The sequence below is a fragment of the Stegostoma tigrinum genome, chromosome 13 (assembly GCF_030684315.1).
Source record: "Stegostoma tigrinum isolate sSteTig4 chromosome 13, sSteTig4.hap1, whole genome shotgun sequence".
NCBI classification, from domain to species: Eukaryota; Metazoa; Chordata; class Chondrichthyes; order Orectolobiformes; family Stegostomatidae; genus Stegostoma; species Stegostoma tigrinum.
In genome coordinates, this window is record NC_081366.1 from 21574449 (window position 1) to 21593275 (window position 18827).

The window sequence follows — 18827 nt, forward strand, 5'->3', positions numbered from 1 at the left end:
TTCATTTGAATCACTTACAGAGTGAAAACCTAGTCTTCCCTCGAGATGAGAGATGGAACAGTTCTTTGAGCTGAAGGAAGACAATTGACGGGCACATTGCCACGCGCACAGCAAGTGTAGATGTCAAGCAATATCAAACACCCTTATAAAAACCTTTTCTAAAGTAATGCATGTTGTTCACAGCTCACCTTCTACTGTTAGATTAAAATCCTGAAACTCCCCTCCTAATAGCGCTGTGGGTGTACCTACACGACATGGAACCTAATGGTTCAAGAAGGTGGGTCATCAATGCTTTCTCAAGGGTAATTAGGGATGGGCAATAAATCCTGGTCTAGCTAGCAATGCCAATATCCTGTGAAAGAATAAATCACTTTAGCAAAGGCACCAACTCACTTAAAGTAAACAGCACTCTATTTATTATTCATTTTGTACAGCATGATTTGAAAGCAGCATTCTTCTCACCCCAGTGATCTTATTTTGAATCTAACTCCTGACTGCTGGATGGCACGTCTCCAAAGAAGGTTCTCAGTGTGAACAGTGTAGCAGGAGGTGAATTTTACGGCCTCTGTAGGACTGAGAAGTTATGCTGGTGTGTGGAGGAATTGTGAGCTACATTATATGAATGTGTTCCCCAACCAACACAAATCTACAGCACAAAACTGTTTGATAATTCTATATAAATTGTAAGCACATTTTAGAGGGGAATCTTGCTAATTTTATGATGAATTTAGGGCAAGTGAGGACACAGATGAGGGAGAGGGGTATATATTTCAATGCCCTGTTGCTAGCGAGGCTTGTTTTCTGGCACAATGTAGTACAACACTTTTCCACCCAGGGATGGAGCAGCTCCTTATGAGGTACTAGGCATACTGCTTTCAATAGGCCAATAATCCTGCAAAATATCTGCCCCTTTATAGATTGAGGCCTCACTGTAAGAAGCATCTAAGGAATCAAATTAGGAGCAGCTCCAATAACCACCTGAGCCTATTCCACCTTTCAATATTAGCTACTATCTCAAGTCCACTTTCTCTTTACTGTCCCTTGATTCACTATTCACTTTGCATAAGTGTCTAAAAAATGTGTTTTTTAGCCTTGAACGTACAGTAGCAATACCTTGATTTGTAACAAAACATCCTTAAACTTCACAGTGGAGGCTAGTCTCCCACTACAGTGTCACATCTTTGTCTCTGCTCCAAATCTTCTGAAGTCTTCATCCCCAGTCACCTCACCATGCTCCAAGTCTGTCATTTGTCCTTTCAAATTCCTGCGGTCTAGCAGCCATTCAAGCAACATCCCATGTTTTTCATCAATATATCCACCCTCTTAGCCTCGCGCTGAGGCTGCGCATCATCAATGGTTTCAATTTCTAACCCACACTTTTGAATTCACTGTCTTTCCTAAACATCTATACCCCTGTAAACATAGTCACCACTAATCCTCTGACCTTGCCATATCCTATGGCTTCTTTAATATCAAATCAAAACTTAAAATTGCTGAACGTATTCTACAGGTCAGGCGGCATCTGTGGTGGGAGGAATAGTATTAATGTTTCACATTGAACTTTTATTATAGCAGAGGAGAGATAGAAATACAATGGCTTTTAATCTAGTAGAAGGAAGGATGAAATAAGAAGAACAAAGGAAAACTTTGTGATAAATTAGTTGAAGGTCAAAAAAGATTCAAATGGAAAAACATTTCATGATGCCAAAGAGAATGGCAATGGATATACTAGAAAAGCAAATGTTGAATAAGGAGTGAATGGCTACATAACAACCATCTGAACCTTTATCACCATTGTATTGATCAGTTACCAGCCCATCTGTTACCATTTCCTGTCCCTGCCCTAACCCATTCCTTAACCTAAATTCTTCTACGTTCATCCAACAGAAACTTTCAGTCTCACAAGCCTGTAACCCTTCATCCTCTGTTCATTATTATGCTTCTGCAACTATTGTTTTGCTCAATGATTCCTTGTGATGTCCTTATCCTCATGAAAACCTTTATTGTCTTCACCCTGAACATTTCTCTGAATATGGCCACCATCTCCCATCCTTCAAGTTCAAGGGACAAATAATTAGAACCATTGAATGATTATAGCTCAGAAAAAGTCATTTTAGCCCAACACATATGAGCTGTTAAACTGTGAATGAACTCATCCAGTCAAACTGCCTTTTCTACATAACCATTAAAGCATTTCCTTGAAACAACTTGTGTACCCATCCATCACTAAGATTTGATTGGAGTAACAAAAACTTGCATCTATTTCACGATGTGGAAAATTCACCAGAGATGTCCTGTACGCATAAAAGCAGGACAACCTCAACCCTGTCAATTACAATCCCATTAGTCTATTTTTGTAAAGTGATGGGACATGTCATCAACAGTGCTGTCAGGTAACACTCGCTTAGTAATGACCTGGTCACTGATGCTCAGTTTGTGTTCCACCCGCAGTGCTCAGCTCTTGACCTCGTTACAACCTTCATTCACAAATGGACAAAAGAGCTAAATTTGAGTGGTAAAATAACAGTGACCACCCTTGACACCAAGGCCACATTTGACTAAGTATGGCATCAAGTAGCTCTAGCAAAACAAGCAGAAATGGGAGTCAGGGGAAAGGTTCTCCATTGGTTGGGATCATACTTAGAATAAAAGATATTAGTTACGATTTTTGAGCATCAGTCATCTCAGCTCCAGGACACCTCGTTTGCAATTCCTCATGGTAGTATCCTCATCCCAATCATCTTCAATTGCTTTATCAATGACTTTACCTTCACTGTAAGCTCAGAAGTGGGGATGTTCACTCATGGTTCTGCAATGTTTATTTGTGACTCCTCAGTTATAGAAGCAGTACATGCTCAAATGCAACAAGATTTGCACAATATCCAGATTTGTGCTGACAAGTGGCAAGTAAAATTTGTTTCATACAAGTACCAGACAATGACCATCTCCAACAAAAGAATATCTAATATCTCCACTTGATATTCAGTGGTATTACTATCACTGAATCCCCTGCTATCAACACAATGGGGGTAACCATTGACCAAAGCTGTTGTAGATGTCCAATAAATAGAATGCAAAATAAATAACAGAAAGCAATCGCTTGTCAGCCCTGGATGTTTCCAGTTCTTGCTGTATTTGGACAAGCACTGTTTCAAGTACCTGAGGAGTTGTGACTACGGCTGAACAGTCATCAGGAGACTTTCCCAAGTTCAGATCTTAGCATGGAGGGAAGGTCATTGATGAAATGGCTGAATGTGTTTTGCCTTGGACACTGCCCTGAGAAATTTCTGCAGAGATGCTTTGCTTCTGGTATGACGGACCTCCAACAAATACAATCTGTTTCCTTCGTGCTAGTGTGGTTCCATTTGTGCTTGACTAGTGTATGAGACAGCTCTCCCAATTTTGGCACTATCCTCCAGATGTTAGTATTGAGGATTTAATAGGGTCACCAGGGCTGTTGTTTGGTAGTCCAGTTTCATTTCTATTTTCAGTCTTTTGTAATGATTGTTATAACTGTGCGACTTGCTGGGCCATTTCAAAGGGGATTTAAAACTTAAGTACATTGGTGTGGCTCTGGAGTCACTTGTAGGCCAGACCAGGTGAGGACAGCAATTTCCTTTCATAAAGACAGTAGTGAGCCAATTTGTTCTTTGTGTGCTTTTCAATTGTACTTTTGTGTTAGTGCAGTGAAAACGGAACATGTGCCTACCAGAAATGCAGCTTTTATTTTATTCTGTCTCGTTTTGTATCTGGTTCACAAAACGTTTACGCTTAATATTGCAGTGTGATGACTGCAGGAATTTGAACTTAGTTTCAACCGTTGTGAGACAGGTTAGTTCTATCTTACTAATAATTGTGTTGTTGCAATAGTAATCCTGCTCAGTATGGGAAGAACCACAGATGGCAGCAGTGCCCCTTAAGAAATAAGGCATGGAGATCAGGTTCTTAGCTCATATGAAAGAAGAGAAGATCAGCAGGAATATTCACACTCCCCATTCTCTCCATACCTCCTGAAGGCCTGGCTTGAGACAAGCATTGGCATGCTTCCTGGGAGCAGGTTGTCTGTACAATCTTTCAGTCCAGGAATACCAATCCTGTGACGGACAAGAAAGAAATATTTTCTTTTAAAATATATCTTTGAACAGCTTTCTTTCCCCAGAAGTCAGGAAGGAGAAATCAATTCAGTGCCGCCTACTCTGCCATTGTTGTTTCTAGTTTAATCCTGTTGTTTGTTTTGATTTCTTTTAACTGCAAAGTCCCAATCCAAGCATTGAACATCAGCTCCAGTTTTGCAAAAGCAGCCATGCATACAGAATAATCTGGCAGATCCTCATCAGAATATCCCCTGATGCTGTTATTTTAGGAATAAGGCTGCTGACATCGCACAGAGAGCAAAATACTAGTTATATAGAAACATAAGTAACTGCAGGGATGTAAAACATTCTGCAGTCCATTTGATGAATTCTAAACTATAATTGTACATTCACCTATTTTCTCAAGCTTACCCACATCTCGTTTTACATGTTTTTGAGCTGACTCCTTTTGTTTCCAAATGTTCCTTAAAGCTTCACAACATTATTGTCTAAAATAGCTCAATCTAAACAATCTGAGCACCTTGTTTGAAGCATTGTCCCTGCTCTGGAATTTGTAACAATCTTGCACATGCTATTGTAACTCTGGCCTATTGCTCCAGAATATCTCAGCAGTGTTTTCTTTCAGAGTTTTAGGCAACTTACTTCTATTGTTTACTCAGATGCTTTAACAAGTAAAATTAATCCCTTCTGCATTTTCTGTTCAGACAGTGAATCCATTTACAAGCAGTTCTGCTATAACATGTGTTTCGTTAATGCAAATTGGCTGTAACGCAATTAATGAATAGTGAACGCTGTTTGGATAACGCAAACTTTCTGCTGCGTAGGTGTAGCGATTTTCTATTGCGATTTCCCTATAATTCGATTTTCTATGGCGATTTTTTTTAGCACCATTTTCTGTGGCACAAGGTCACACAAGAACACAACTGTCATGTTCAAGGAGAACTACATGTATTGGACAACATTCTTATTTTTATATGACTTTGATTCACTAAAGCTCCTGGGGGAAGAAAATCTGTCATCCATACCTGATCTGGCCTAAAAGTGACACCAGACCAACAGCAATGTGGTTGACTCTTAATTGCCCTCTGAAATGGTGTAGCAAGCCATTCAGTTGTACCAACTTGCTATTAAGTTGAAATAAAAGGAACTAAACCAGCCTAACATTGACACAGGTACCAGAAATAAGCCCAACAAACACACTGTTGTCGACGCTAGAAAATTGTCCTGACCAACATCTGTAGTTTGTGTCAAAATTCGGAGAGCTGCCTCATAAACTAGTCAAGCAAGTTGACTAGTTGCTTGACTAGTCAAGCTCATACAGACATTGTTATACTCAAAGGCAATATCCCAGACACTGCCATCACCATCTGTCCTACACACTAACATCCTCATCCCAGGCTTCGTCCTGCCCCAGTGCCAGGACAGCTCTACCAGGTGTGGTGGTACAGTGGTATATAGTTAGGAGGGAATTACCCTCAGAGTCCTCAACATTGATGCTGGATATGTGAAGCATCAGGTCAAACATAGGCAAGGAAACCTCCACTGATTACCACCTACCACTCTCGCTCACACTCCTCCATGTTTAACACCACTTGGAGGCAGCACTGAGGGTGGCAGAGTACAGAATTTACTTTGGTTGGGTGATTTCAATGTTCGTAACGAAGAATGGCTACACAACACTATTGACCATGCTGGCTGAGTCCTATAGGAAACAACTGCTATACTTGATCTGCAGCAGATGGTGAAGGAACCAACAAGAGGAAAATCCTGCTTAACCTCATTTTCACCAGTCTACCTATCGCAATTGTGTCCATCCACAACAATATTGATAAGAGTGAACTGCATACAGTCCTTGTGGTAACCACGCTCCATCTTCACATTGAAGATAGCCACCATTGTTTTGTGTGATACTATCACCCTACTAAGTGGACAGACTTAAAACAGATCCAATAACAAAAACTGGATAGCTGCGAGGTGCTGTGGGCCATCAGTAACCGTAGAATTGTGTTCAACCACAATCGGTAACCTCATGGCACACCATGTCCCTCACATTAACGTCATCACCAAGCCAGGAGATAAACCCTGGTTCAATGAAGAGCACAAGCACCAGAAGCAGCACCAGACATACCTAAAAATGAGATGTTAAACAGGTGAAGCTGCAACACAGGACTGTTTTCATGCCAAATAATGGAAGCAGCATATAATAGACCGGGGTGAAGAATTTCACAACCAGTGAACCAGATCTAAACTCTGCAGTCCTGGCACAGACAGTTGTGAATGTATATGGACAATTAAGAAAATAACAGAACAGCACATCTACAAGTATTTTCATTTTTGTTTGGGGAAATTAGATTTTTAGACTCTAGGAATTAAAATGATACTTCCATACTAGAAGTGTAAGGCAGGTTTCAACTTTGTTTGGAGTGATCCTTAACAGGAAACAATTTTAATGTAAACATTCTAAGCGTTGGCTTAGGAGGAGACAGTCTAGGACAGAGGCTGGTAACTCAACTTGATTCACTCAACGTGATATTTTGAAGTAGCCGTACTCCCCAGACACTAATAGGCATTGGCCACTAACAAACTTTCTGCGATAGTATTAAAGACTTGTGCTTCAGAACTGGGCATATTCTGAGCCAAGCTGTTCCAGGTAGCTACAACAGTGACTTCTTCTTAACACTGTGGAAAATTGTCCTAGGTATGTTTTATGGATTAAAATTGGGAGAAGTCCAACCCAGCTGATTACTGCCCATCAGTCTACTCTTGATCAGAAGCAAAGTGATGGAAGGCATCAACGACATTGCTAACAAGCAGCAGTTGGAAAGAAATAGCCTGCTCATTCCTGCTATGTTTAGATTTCACCAAGGCCATTCTGACCTCAATATAGCCTTGGCTAAACACGAAAAAAAGAGCAGAACTCTAGCCATGAGGTGAGACTGCTTGCTGTTGATATCAAGGCAGCATTCAACTCAGTGTGGTGTCAACAAGCAAAACTGAAATTGACGGGAAACTCTGTGAAAGATCTCCACTGGTTGGAGTCTTACCTGGCACAAAGGAAAGTGGTTGTATTTGTTAGGGGCACCTATCTCAGCCCCTAGACATCTCTACAGGAGTTCCCTAGGGCTGTGTTTTGACAATTATTTTCAGCCACTTCATCAATGAGCTTTTTTCCATTACAAGTTCAGAAGTGGGAATCTTCAGTGATGATTACACAATGTTCAGCGTTGTTTGCAACTCCTCAGAAACTAAAATAATCTGTTTCCAAACAGAATAAGACCTTACAAGTGCTAGATAACAACTGTGCCCAACAATTAAGAGCTTAACCTTCACCCCAAAACATCCAATGGTATCATCATCCAAATGATGGATCAGGACACTTCAGGTGGAACTCCTCCACTCCACTCATTCTTTCTCTTCTTTTCTCTCTTTCTTCCCTCTCTCCTCCCTTCTCCTCCTTCTCTCAGCCTTAGAAACCCGGCCCTGGCCTTCAAAGTGGTGTCAGTGGAGACACCAACTGTTGAAGTGGGGACACCAGTAACCAGCTGTCCGGAGTGTGAATGCCAGGCGCAGCAGCAAGGATGCCAGCAACCAGCAGCCCAGTGCAGAGTATGACAGCAGCCAGCAGTCACACCACTTGAAGGCTTTCTGCGCTGGTCTGCTTCAGAAGGCCTTTGGAGAGATTGTGATGTTTGTCTTTTTAACTTTGCTTCTTTTCTTTCTTACCTATGATCATATTGTGTACAGCTGTAATGTAACTTTTTTTCTTCATTTCTCTATACTGTAACTAAGGATTATCTCTAGATACCGTTGTACCTAAGAAAGTGCTGTAAGTGGTGACTTACAAACTTTTCACTACTCATTTGAGTACGTGTGACAATAAAGCTAATTCAATAACTAAATCTCCACTATCAATACTGTGGGAGTTGCCATTAACAGAAACTAAACTGGCCAGTCAATAAATTCTGTGGATACGAGAGCAGATCAGGGTCGAGGAATTTTGTGGTGAGCAACTCACCTCCTATCTCTATAACACCTGTGTTCCATCCACTAGGTACATGTCAAGACTATAATGTAATACTCTGCACATTCTCAGATGAGTATCGCTTCAACTACCCTCAAGAATCTTGACTGCAGCTAAGCAAAGCAGCCCGTCTGAATGACACCCCACCTACCACCTTCGGCATTTTCTCCTTTCACAATTGATGCATAGTGGTATCATTGGGGACTATCTACAAGACACACTGCAGAAATTCACCTAAACTCCTTCAACAGCACATTCGAAATTCTTGGAAAATCAAGGAAAACAGATAGACGGTGACATTACCACCTCCTCTCCAAGTCATGCACCATCCTGATTTGCAGCTAAGTCACCATTACTTCAACTACGGCTACTGTGTCAAACTTCTGGAAATCCTTTCCTAACTGCGTTGTGGTTGTCTCTATTGTCCAAGGAGTGGTTCAAAAAGACAACTCACCACCTACCTTTTACCAGGGCAAATACGAACAGCAGCAAGTGATGGCTTAGCCATAAACCAATTAAAATACATGATATTCAAGATATGCTCACATCAGCACTTTGTACAGACTTATAATGGCCAGAGAATTCTGCTCTATCCCTCTAATGGTACATCCTAAAATTCGATGAGCTTTCCTTACTGTTGCCATAGGCTGTATGTAACATTCATCTGTTTTACTTACACGTACCAATCATATGACAAGGATTGGTAAAACAAGCATTTGATTTTTCATATTTTAATATATAAATGGACAATGATAACTGAAAGGTTAAGGATATAATTGCATGAGGTTAAAGCACATCTGTGTTTTTGGTAGTGATTTCACAAGAGATTAAAAAAAATGACGAATAAAGGTACCTCTGCTTCATATCACAACACCGTATTACTGCTGAGAACTGTCCTCCTGGTACAATGAGATGCCTGACGGTATTTGACCTATCACCTAGAGTTAAGGGAAATCATCTTCAAATGGAATACAGTTATACATCAACCGATCGTTATATACTCTGATGAATATCCCTTGTCATTACAGGAAGCAAGACTCTGTGGAGTGTTGAACCAAAAGGAAAGAACAACCTGCATTGATATAGCACCTTTTATGACCTTGGAATATCCCAATGATCTACAGTGAAAGCAGTACTTCACATATAGATAATGTTGTGATGTCAAAAATGTAGCAGCAAATTTGGACACATAAAGCTTCATGAACAGCGTTGAAATAATGGCCAGATAATTTGTTTCAATGATGTTGCTTGAAGCATAAATATTGGCACAGAGACACTGTGGAGAACTCTTTCTGGAGTAGTGTTATGCAATCCATTAACTCCATCAGAGAGGCAAGCAGGACCTCAATTTAATATGTTATTTGTAGGCTGCATCTTCAACACTCTCAGCATTCCACTCAAATATCAGGGTAGATTATGTACTTAAGTCTCTAGAGAGGGGCTTGAACTCACAGCCTTGTGATTTAGAGCCAATTAGTGCTACTGACTGAGCATAACTGCTACACAGACAATAAGCATTTGTTAGATTTTTTTGCCCATGCCCCAAGTAAATAATGATCCCATATACTTTATCTAGACTCTGCTCATTTCCCTTATGAGTTCTCATTATCTTGCATTTGTCCATATAAAGTACCATTTATCGCTCATCCACCTGCAATAAATGTTGGCCTTACCAGTGACATCCACATTCCATTAAATCATTTTAAAAAAATGAATTACTGAAACCCTATTTTGGTGAGATTTTAATGTCTGTACTGTTGGAAACCTGTGCCTTTGCAGGTTGGTACCATCTGAAGATTATTTTTAAATCATTTATGGCATGGCTAGGCCAGCATTTTTCTCCCATCTCCAATCACCTGCAGAAGATGGTGAGGCACTGTCCTCTTGAACTGTAGGTGTAGGAGCAGTTAGGGAGGGAGTTCCAGGCTTTGATCAGCAATTGTGAAGGAACATCAATATTGTTTTAAGTCTGGAGAGTGCATGACTTGGAGGGAAACTTGCAGCTCTGTATGTTCTAGAAACAGTAAGAACCACAGTCAGATGTAAAATCTGAGCAACAAATTGAAAAGACACATGAATTCAGACAGAGGCAGAGGTAACACGATAAAAATTGTTGAACTAAATGTTGAACCCAGAAAGTGAGATGCCATTGATTGAGGTTATGTTGAGCTCCACTGATTTACTATAGCAGGAAATGGACAGAAAGGTCATGTGGTAAAGGTTCATGTTAATATTACAAAAAAGGTTCTAAAAATAGACAGAACCGTGTATAACATTGATTTGTATTTCTATACTGTGTGTGTCAAATAGGGAGAAAACATCCTGTATGCATTTGGTCTCTCCCAAGGAGGGGACCTCATTATGTGCAGTTAAGTCCAGTACACTAAATTGAAAGAAGTATAAATATTTTGTTACTTCACTTGGAAGGTGTGGTGTTTGGAACAAGGGCCAGATGGATCTCATTGACTATGAGATCCTTGATTGGAGCTGTTAACCTGGGCCAATGAGGATGCCTTGGCTAACAGATCTAAACAGGAGATTCAGAGATCTCCTCACTCTCGGGATTAGTTCTGAGCTGGCTGGCCAGAGTCCACGTACTGTGCACACTTAAATAAAGGATGACTTGGTGACGGGATACCAGCGTTTGTGCAGTTATTTCAGAAGGGCTATTTGTGGCCTTGGCCAGTGAAAAAGGAGGAGGTAAAAGAATGGGTCTTCCATTTGTAGCACTTGTATAGACAGGTGCCTTGGGAAGGGTGGGGCTAATGGGATAAGAAATCTGATTCCTTGAGATAATACGTTATTTTCGCCTAGATTATAGCTCTGCATTATTCATTGGAGAAACATTGGACTGAATGTTAGAAAACACAGTGTTCATCTTCCTCACACACTACCCTTCCCAGTGGGCAGCATGGCTGTCCCTCTGACATTTAATGGCAATTCATACATTTAGCAGTTCTATAGTTGCAACAGCACCAGTCAAGAGCAGTTGTCATTGTTGATGTAGCACACAGTCTCCACTAGAGACAGTCACTGGCGCACGTAGACATCAAGGTGTGTGGGATCAGTGGTGATGGGGGAGAAGTGGAAGAGAATTTCAGCAAGATCACACTGACAAGTTCTGGACTTGGAGTGGTACTGAGTTTGTGCTGTTGCAGGGGAGTGCGAAGGGGGTGGCGTGATCTCAGGGGAAGTTTGTTGACTCCATTGGGCACAGGGAACCTGCGAAGAATGATCCCTTCTCCAAGTCAAACGCTAGCCCAAGCAGCTAAAGCTGTCTGATCTGCCCAATGTGGGCCTCCCCATTAAATGACCACTTAAGGGCCTTGATTGTCCAAAGGCTACACAATACCTCTACCGCCATGATAAACTTTGTGAGAGTCTTGCCACAGCTTGGTTGATGGTGGGAAGGCAGCACACTGGAATTTATGAGATTCACTTATTTCACCATGGTGGCACAGTTTAGTTGCTGCTGCAGGACTGAAGCCATCCAATGTTACCTCCCAGTCCTAGTTATCAATGTGGCCAGTCCATTGCCTTACATGAACAAGTGAGAACCTGTTATTGGAGGTCGGAAGGTGAATGAATCACCCAGACCGGATGGACCACTCCCCACAGTTCTGATGGATTAGCTGAGGAAATTGTAGCGGCGTTTGTGGTGATGTTTCAGGAATTACTGGAGTCAAGGAGGATCCCAAGAGGACTGGAAAATGGCAAAAGTAACATCCCGGTTTAAGAATGGAGAGAAACAGAAGGCGGGAAACTATAGGCTAGTTAGTCTGGCCTTGGTAAGATTTTAACGTCCTTCATTAAGAATGAGATTGTGGAGTACTTAGATGTGCAAAATAAAATAGGAAGCTTCGTCAAGGGGAGGTCATGCCCAACAAATCGGTTAGAATATTTTGAAGAAGTAGTGAGCATGTTAGGCAAAAGGGAGCCAATAGACATGACCTATTTGAACTTCCATTCTATTTTGACAAGGTGCCACACAGGGCCTTGCTAAATAAGTATGGTGTTTGAGGCAAAGTATTGGCCTGGATGGAGGATTGGCTGACTGGCAGAAGGCAGAGCGTGGTGATAAAGAGGTATTTTTTTCATGACAGCAAGCAGTGATGGTGGAGTTCCACAGGGGTTGGTGTTGGGACCACATATACTCAGGAAATACGTTAATGATCTGGATGAAGGAACTGAGGGCATTTTGGCTCAGTTTGCAGATGACACAAAGACAAGAGGAGGGGCAGTTAGTATTGAGGATGCAACAAGGCTGCAAAAGGACTTGGACAGGCTAGAAAGTGGGCAAAGTAGTAACAGTGGAATACAATGTGGGAAAGTGTGAGGTTATGCACTTTCATAAGAGGAATAGAGGTGTAGACTATTTCCTAAATGAGGAAAGGCACAAATGGACTTGGCAGTTCTAGGTTAGGATTCTTTTAAGATTGACATGCAGGTTCAGTTGGCAGTTAGGAAGGCAAATGCAATGTCAGCATTCATTTGAGGGCTGGAATAGAAGAGCAGAGATCAGCTACTGAAGCTGTATAAGACTCTGCTTAGACCGTATTTGGCTTATTGTGAGCTTTTTTGGGCTGGTATCTAAGGATGGATGTGCTGGGGTCAGAGGGGTCCAGGGGAGGTTACAAGAATGATCCCAGGGATGAAAGTCTTGTCATATGAGGAGCGGCTGACGACTCTGGGTCTGTACATGATGAAGTTTAGAAGATTCGGGGGGATCTGACTGAAGCTTACCGAATACTTAGAGGCCTGGATAGAATGAACATGGAGAAGATGTTTCCACCAATTGGAGAGACAAGGACTGAGGGCACAGCCTCAGAATGAAGGGACAACCTTTTTGAAATGAGATGAGGAGGAATTTCTTCAAGTGGAAGGTGGTGATTCTGTGGAACTCATTGCCACAGAGGGCTGTGGAGGTCGAGTCATTAATTGTTTTTTAAGGCAGAGATAGGTTTGTGATTGCTAAGGGGGTTAAAAGTTATGCGGAGCAGGAAGAAGAATGGGGTTGAGAAGCATGTCAGCCATGAGCGAATGGAAGAGCAGACTTCATGCGCTGAATGGCCTAATGCTGCTTCTATATCTTAGGGTCTTATGATGCTGGGTCCAGAGTAACAGCTTAATGTGTGACAATACATGGGAAAAGGGTTTCTTGGAGATTCTAAGGAGAGCTCAGAGTGGGGTGCAAGTGCCTGCAGAGACAGGAAGTGTTAAATTATTGTAAATCTCTTATTTGTTTTGTGTGGTCAGGAGGAGCAACATCACCCAGCCAATTCCTCTTTATGCCTCACCCTTTCTCAGACCAGCTTCAAACTGGCAGAAAAACCATATTGGCATCTCTATTTGGGCCCAAGATAAAATTGCAGTCAGAGCACCGTGCGTCATTTTTCAAAAAAGGGTTGCATCAGCTTAAGCTGAGTAGTTTGTGATAGGGCTAAATCAGGACTGGTGCAAAATAGCTGAAAGATTGGCAGGTAAGTCAACGTTTTGACTTGCCATTCGCCCAGATATCCAGACAAATTTCAGGTTAAATTCATTCCCTTAGAATTCTGAGGTTTCGTAGAATTGAGATGGTACTTTAGGTAAAACATTACTCCCGTTAAAAAAAATGAGAAAAATATAAATGCTGAAATAAGCCCTCAGCCTGTCATTGTTCCCTATGTTAGAATTACCTTTTAAGCATGTCTTCTAAATTATCTAACAGCTGAATGCGTTTTAGGAAAAAAAAGACCTTTCATATGAGCTGAAAGATTTAATTGATTTTGTATAGTTTTACACAGAGGTGCAGATTGTTGAAGAGTATTTTGTGCATTTTTGACTTGAAGAATCAATTTTTGTAAGATTTGTCATTCTCTTGTTATCCCAACGTCTTAAAAGAATAGCTAGTGAAATTGTTAATTGATTGGTTAAAATTTCTAAATTTCCCTAGATTCGGGGGAGTCTCTATTATATTGGAAAATAGTAAATATATAATGCATTTATCCAGAAAGGGAGGGAGACAGAAAGCAGAAAACGATAGACCAGTTAGTTTAAAATCTGGCGTAGCAAAGATGTGGAACCTGTTACTGAAAACAGTCTAGTAGGGCTTAATGAAAAGTTCAGGGTAATCAAGCAGAATCATTGTGAATTTGTGAAAGGAAAACTATGTTTAACATATTTATTGAAGTTTGTTGAGGAATAAGGTGTTGTGAATGAAGGCAAAACCAGAGGAAGAACTGTACTTTGATTTCCAAAAGTTAGTGATTGAGGTGCCACACGAAAGGTTAATATGGAAAATAAAGCTCATGGTGTGGGGGATAATATATTGGCATGGATAGAAGATTAGTTAACTAACTTGAGACAAAGCTGAGAATGGAAATTTTGCAAATGTAAAACTATTGCATTTTAAATACTGTATACACTACTGGTCTCCTTATTTAACAAAGAATGTAAATATGCAAACAGAGAAGGTTGACAGGACTATGCCTTAAATAGGCAGGTTGTTCTCTGAGGAAAGGTTAGATAAGCTAGGCTTCTAGCAGTTGGTGTTTAGAAGATTAAAACGTCATTTGGTTGTTCCATAAGACATGCTAATTGGCCTGAATAGGGTTGCTGAGGAAGGATATTTCCTCTTGAGGGAAAATCTGGACTTGAGGAAACTTTAAAAGTAAGGGGTCATCCATTTAAGATAGGAATGAAGCATTTTTCACAAAGAGTCCTGCGTCTTTGGAACTCAAATCTTCAAAGGCAATGGAAATAAGCATTCTTAAATATTTTTAAGGCAGAGGTAGTTGGATACTTGAAAAAAGGAGTTGTCGTGGTGGGTAGATGAGAGTAAAGTTATCAGATCAGCTATTGTGTTCTTGAATAGTGGAGCAGGTTTGAAGGGTTGAATGGCCTACTCCAGGTCCTAACTTGTATGTTCTAGTCTACAACAATGGGGCTTTCTGCTAAAGATCTATAACAGTGACCAATCACTGGCATATGTGTCACATTGAGCTTTTATGAAATGTATATGAGTTAGTAGAATTTTTGGTCTTGGATATTTTCTCTTCAAGATTGCTATATCCTCTGATATGGCTATTTTGTCTTTGGTTAGATCAGTAAATACCCTAAAAACGTAAAGTATGGATGTCATACCATTTTTTAGCCAACAGCCCTACAAGACAAATATATACCAGACTTCAGTCTTTTCGGGTTTTGAGAATGTCTCTATCTTCCTGTATATTTTCCATGTCTTCTTACCCAGTCTTCTAGTAATTTATCGTATTTTTTTCGCTGTGCAATATGTTAAATCACATTGGGAGAAGGAAAGGGAAAGGAGGACAGATGTACTATGAATTTTAATGCACAATTATGATTGTGAAAATGGCAAATTTTGTAAGTTGCATTTCCTGTGCTTGTTTTTCCTCCCCTAGTTTCTGTTGGATACGAATATGAATCTTGTCCAAACCTTATCCTATGGGAGAAGAGAACTGCCCTGCTGCAGGGCTATGAACTGGATCCATCCAACCTGGGGGGTTGGTCACTGGACAAGCATCATGCTTTGAATGTAAAAAGTGGTGCGTTGTCCAATTTCTAGCAAATTATTCGACATGATTTCTTGTGATGCATTATTGTTTCAAATATCTATTATACTGTGACAACTTAATTTAGATTCTGACAGATATATCTGCTATTTTCTGTTCATATGATGAACGCAATTACTTTTTGAGAAAAGAATGATGAATGTTTTCAGTTCAAAAAGGAGGCCATTCAGCCTATCATGTCTGTCCTAATTTTGCAGCAATCCAAAGTGAAATTTGTTGTTTCAAATTCTCCCATAACCTTGTTTCTTACTCTACTTCAAATACCTTCTCTTGGAAGGTACCGTAATGTCTTCGTGAATGGTTCCTGTGGCAAAGCATTCATGCAAAGTAAATAATTCCATGCATCAACAACTTTCCTGTAAAGACATTTCCCCTAAACTCCCTCTTTCTTCTCAGTAAAAAATTGAAATTGCTAACCCATTTGTCCTCAGTAAGAGGAAACAGAATTTTTGAGTTCAGCACTGTGCATGAAATTTTCAAAGAAAGCTCTTTAGAACTCCATGTAGTATGGAGAAGAGTATAATTGGGCAGAGTTTATTTTGATGCCCCTTGTCCCCACACTCCCGCAACCAACCCCAGTACGGGGCTGAGGGGAGATGTCGCCTCTCAATTGGGTCAGAAGGAGCCGGCTGAAAAGCCAGTTGCCTTCCCATTCCCCACCCCAGTGTCATGATGGGGGAAGCTGGAAGTCAGCCTTGCCACCCAAGAGGTCCCAAGAGGTTCACTTATGTACTAGAGGCCAGAATGTTCCACACTGGGTGGGCAGTCTGCTTATAGACTGGGTTAGAAACAACCTAGGCCCAACAAAAAGCCCCACTAACAACAATGTCTATCTCGGTTGGAAAACTTCCTCCACATTCTTCTTATTATCTCTCCCTTCCCGCCAGCCTGACTACCTCACCCCTGGGAGAATGCTCCATTTAACTCTCCTTCAAGGCCTCCATGGATGCTCTTCCTGCAGATCTGTTGTTGCTCATAATGATGCTACTGAGTCTGAAGTGTTGCCTGCTCTCTGACTGAGCTGCAGCTCTTGGATGCGAGCTCCTCATTCTCAGGAACCCACACAGTAGGGAGAGAAGCACTTGTCTGGAGTTAGCTCCCATTGGGATTCCTGGAAAAGGATACCTTCAGGTTATCGTTAACTCTCCAGCTGGTGAATGGGACCTTCCCTATGGCTAATAAGTTCACTCCATTGCGCTTTGATATTTGTTAACCATTCAAAGACTATTTTGTTTGATAGAAATGATATACCTACTGTCAGAGATAATGGGAACTGCAGATGCTGGAGATTCCAAGATAATAAAATGTGAGGCTGGATGAACACAGCAGGCCAAGCAGCATCTCAGGAGCACAAAAGCTGACGTTTCGGGCCTAGACCCTTCATCAGAGAGGGGGGTGGGGGTAGGGAACTGGAATAAATAGGGAGAGAGGGGGAGGCGGACCGAAGATGGAGAGTAAAGAAGATAGGTGGAGAGAGTGTAGGTGGGGAGGTAGGGAGGGGATAGGTCAGTCCAGGGAAGACGGACAGGTCAAGGAGGTGGGATGAGGTTAGTAGGTAGATGGGGGTGCGGCTTGGGGTGGGAGGAAGGGATGGGTGAGAGGAAGAACAGGTTAGGGAGGCAGAGACAGGTTGGACTGGTTTTGGGATGCAGTGGGTGGGGGGGGGAAGAGCTGGGCTGGTTGTGTGGTGCAGTGGGGGGAGGGGACGAACTGGGCTGGTTTAGGGATGCAGTAGGGGAAGGGGAGATTTTGAAACTGGTGAAGTCCACATTGATACCATATGGCTGCAGGGTTCCCAGGCGGAATATGAGTTGCTGTTCCTGCAACCTTCGGGTGGCATCATTGTGGCAGTGCAGGAGGCTCATGATGGACATGTCATCAAGAGAATGGGAGGGGGAGTGGAAATGGTTTGCAACTGGGAGGTGCAGTTGTTTGTTGCGAACTGAGCGGAGGTGTTCTGCAAAGCGGCCCCCAAGCCTCCGCTTGGTTTCCCCAATGTAGAGGAAGCCGCACCGGGTACAGTGGATGCAGTATACCACATTGGCAGATGTGCAGGTGAACCTCTGCTTAATGTGGAATGTCATCTTGGGGCCTGGGATGGGGGTGAGGGAGGAGGTGTGGGGACAAGTGTAGCATTTCCTGCGGTTGCAGGGGAAGGTGCCGGGTGTGGTGGGGTTGGAGGGCAGTGTGGAGCGAACAAGGGAGTCACGGAGAGAGTGGTCTCTCCGGAAAGCAGACAGGGGAGGGGATGGAAAAATGTCTTGGGTGGTGGGGTCGGATTGTAAATGGCGGAAGTGTCGGAGGATAATGCGTTGTATCCGGAGGTTGGTAGGGTGGTGTGTGAGAACGAGGGGGATCCTCTTGGGGCGGTTGTGGCGGGGGCGGGGTGTGAGGGATGTGTCGCGGGAAATGCGGGAGACGTGGTCAAGGGCGTTCTCGATCACCGTGGGGGGAAAGTTGCGGTCCTTAAAGAACTTGGACATCTGGGATGTGCGGGAGTGGAATGTCTTATCGTGGGAGCAGATGCGGCGGAGGCGGAGGAATTGGGAATAGGGGATGGAATTTTTGCAGGAGGGTGGGTGGGAGGAGGTGTATTCTAGGTAGCTGTGGGAGTTGGTGGGCTTGAAATGGACATCAGTTACAAGCTGGTTGCCTGAGATGGAGACTGAGAGGTCCAGGAAGGTGAGGGATGTGCTGGAGATGGCCCAGGTGAACTGAAGGTTGGGGTGGAAGGTGTTGGTGAAGTGGATGAACTGTTCGAGCTCCTCTGGGGAGCAAGAGGCGGCGCCGATACAGTCATCAATGTACCGGAGGAAGAGGTGGGGTTTGGGGCCTGTGTAGGTGCGGAAGAGGGACTGTTCCACGTAACCTACAAAGAGGCAGGCATAGCTGGGGCCCATGCGGGTGCCCATGGCCACCTCCTTAGTCTGTAGGAAGTGGAGGAGTCAAAAGAGAAGTTGTTGAGTGTGAGGACGAGTTCAGCTAGGCGGATGAGAGTGTCGGTGGAGGGGGCCTGGTCGGGCCTGCGGGACAGGAAGAAGCGGAGGGCCTTGAGGCCATCTCCATGCGCAATGCAGGTGTACAGGGACTGGACGTCCATGGTGAATATGAGGTGTTGGGGGCCAGGGAATTGGAAGT

At 42.5% G+C, this 18827-nt stretch overlaps 1 protein-coding gene across 3 annotated transcripts in view; it reads left to right on the forward strand.

The window, feature by feature from the left end:
- Positions 1-18827, forward strand: part of LOC125458215 (teneurin-2-like) — a 2666206-nt gene that overhangs the window by 2608022 nt on the left and 39357 nt on the right. For all 3 annotated transcript variants that reach the window (XM_059650601.1, XM_048543265.2, XM_048543267.2), the window contains one exon: positions 15519-15662. In XM_059650601.1, coding sequence (XP_059506584.1) covers positions 15519-15662 — 144 coding nt within the window. The remainder of the gene's footprint in view (positions 1-15518; positions 15663-18827) is intronic.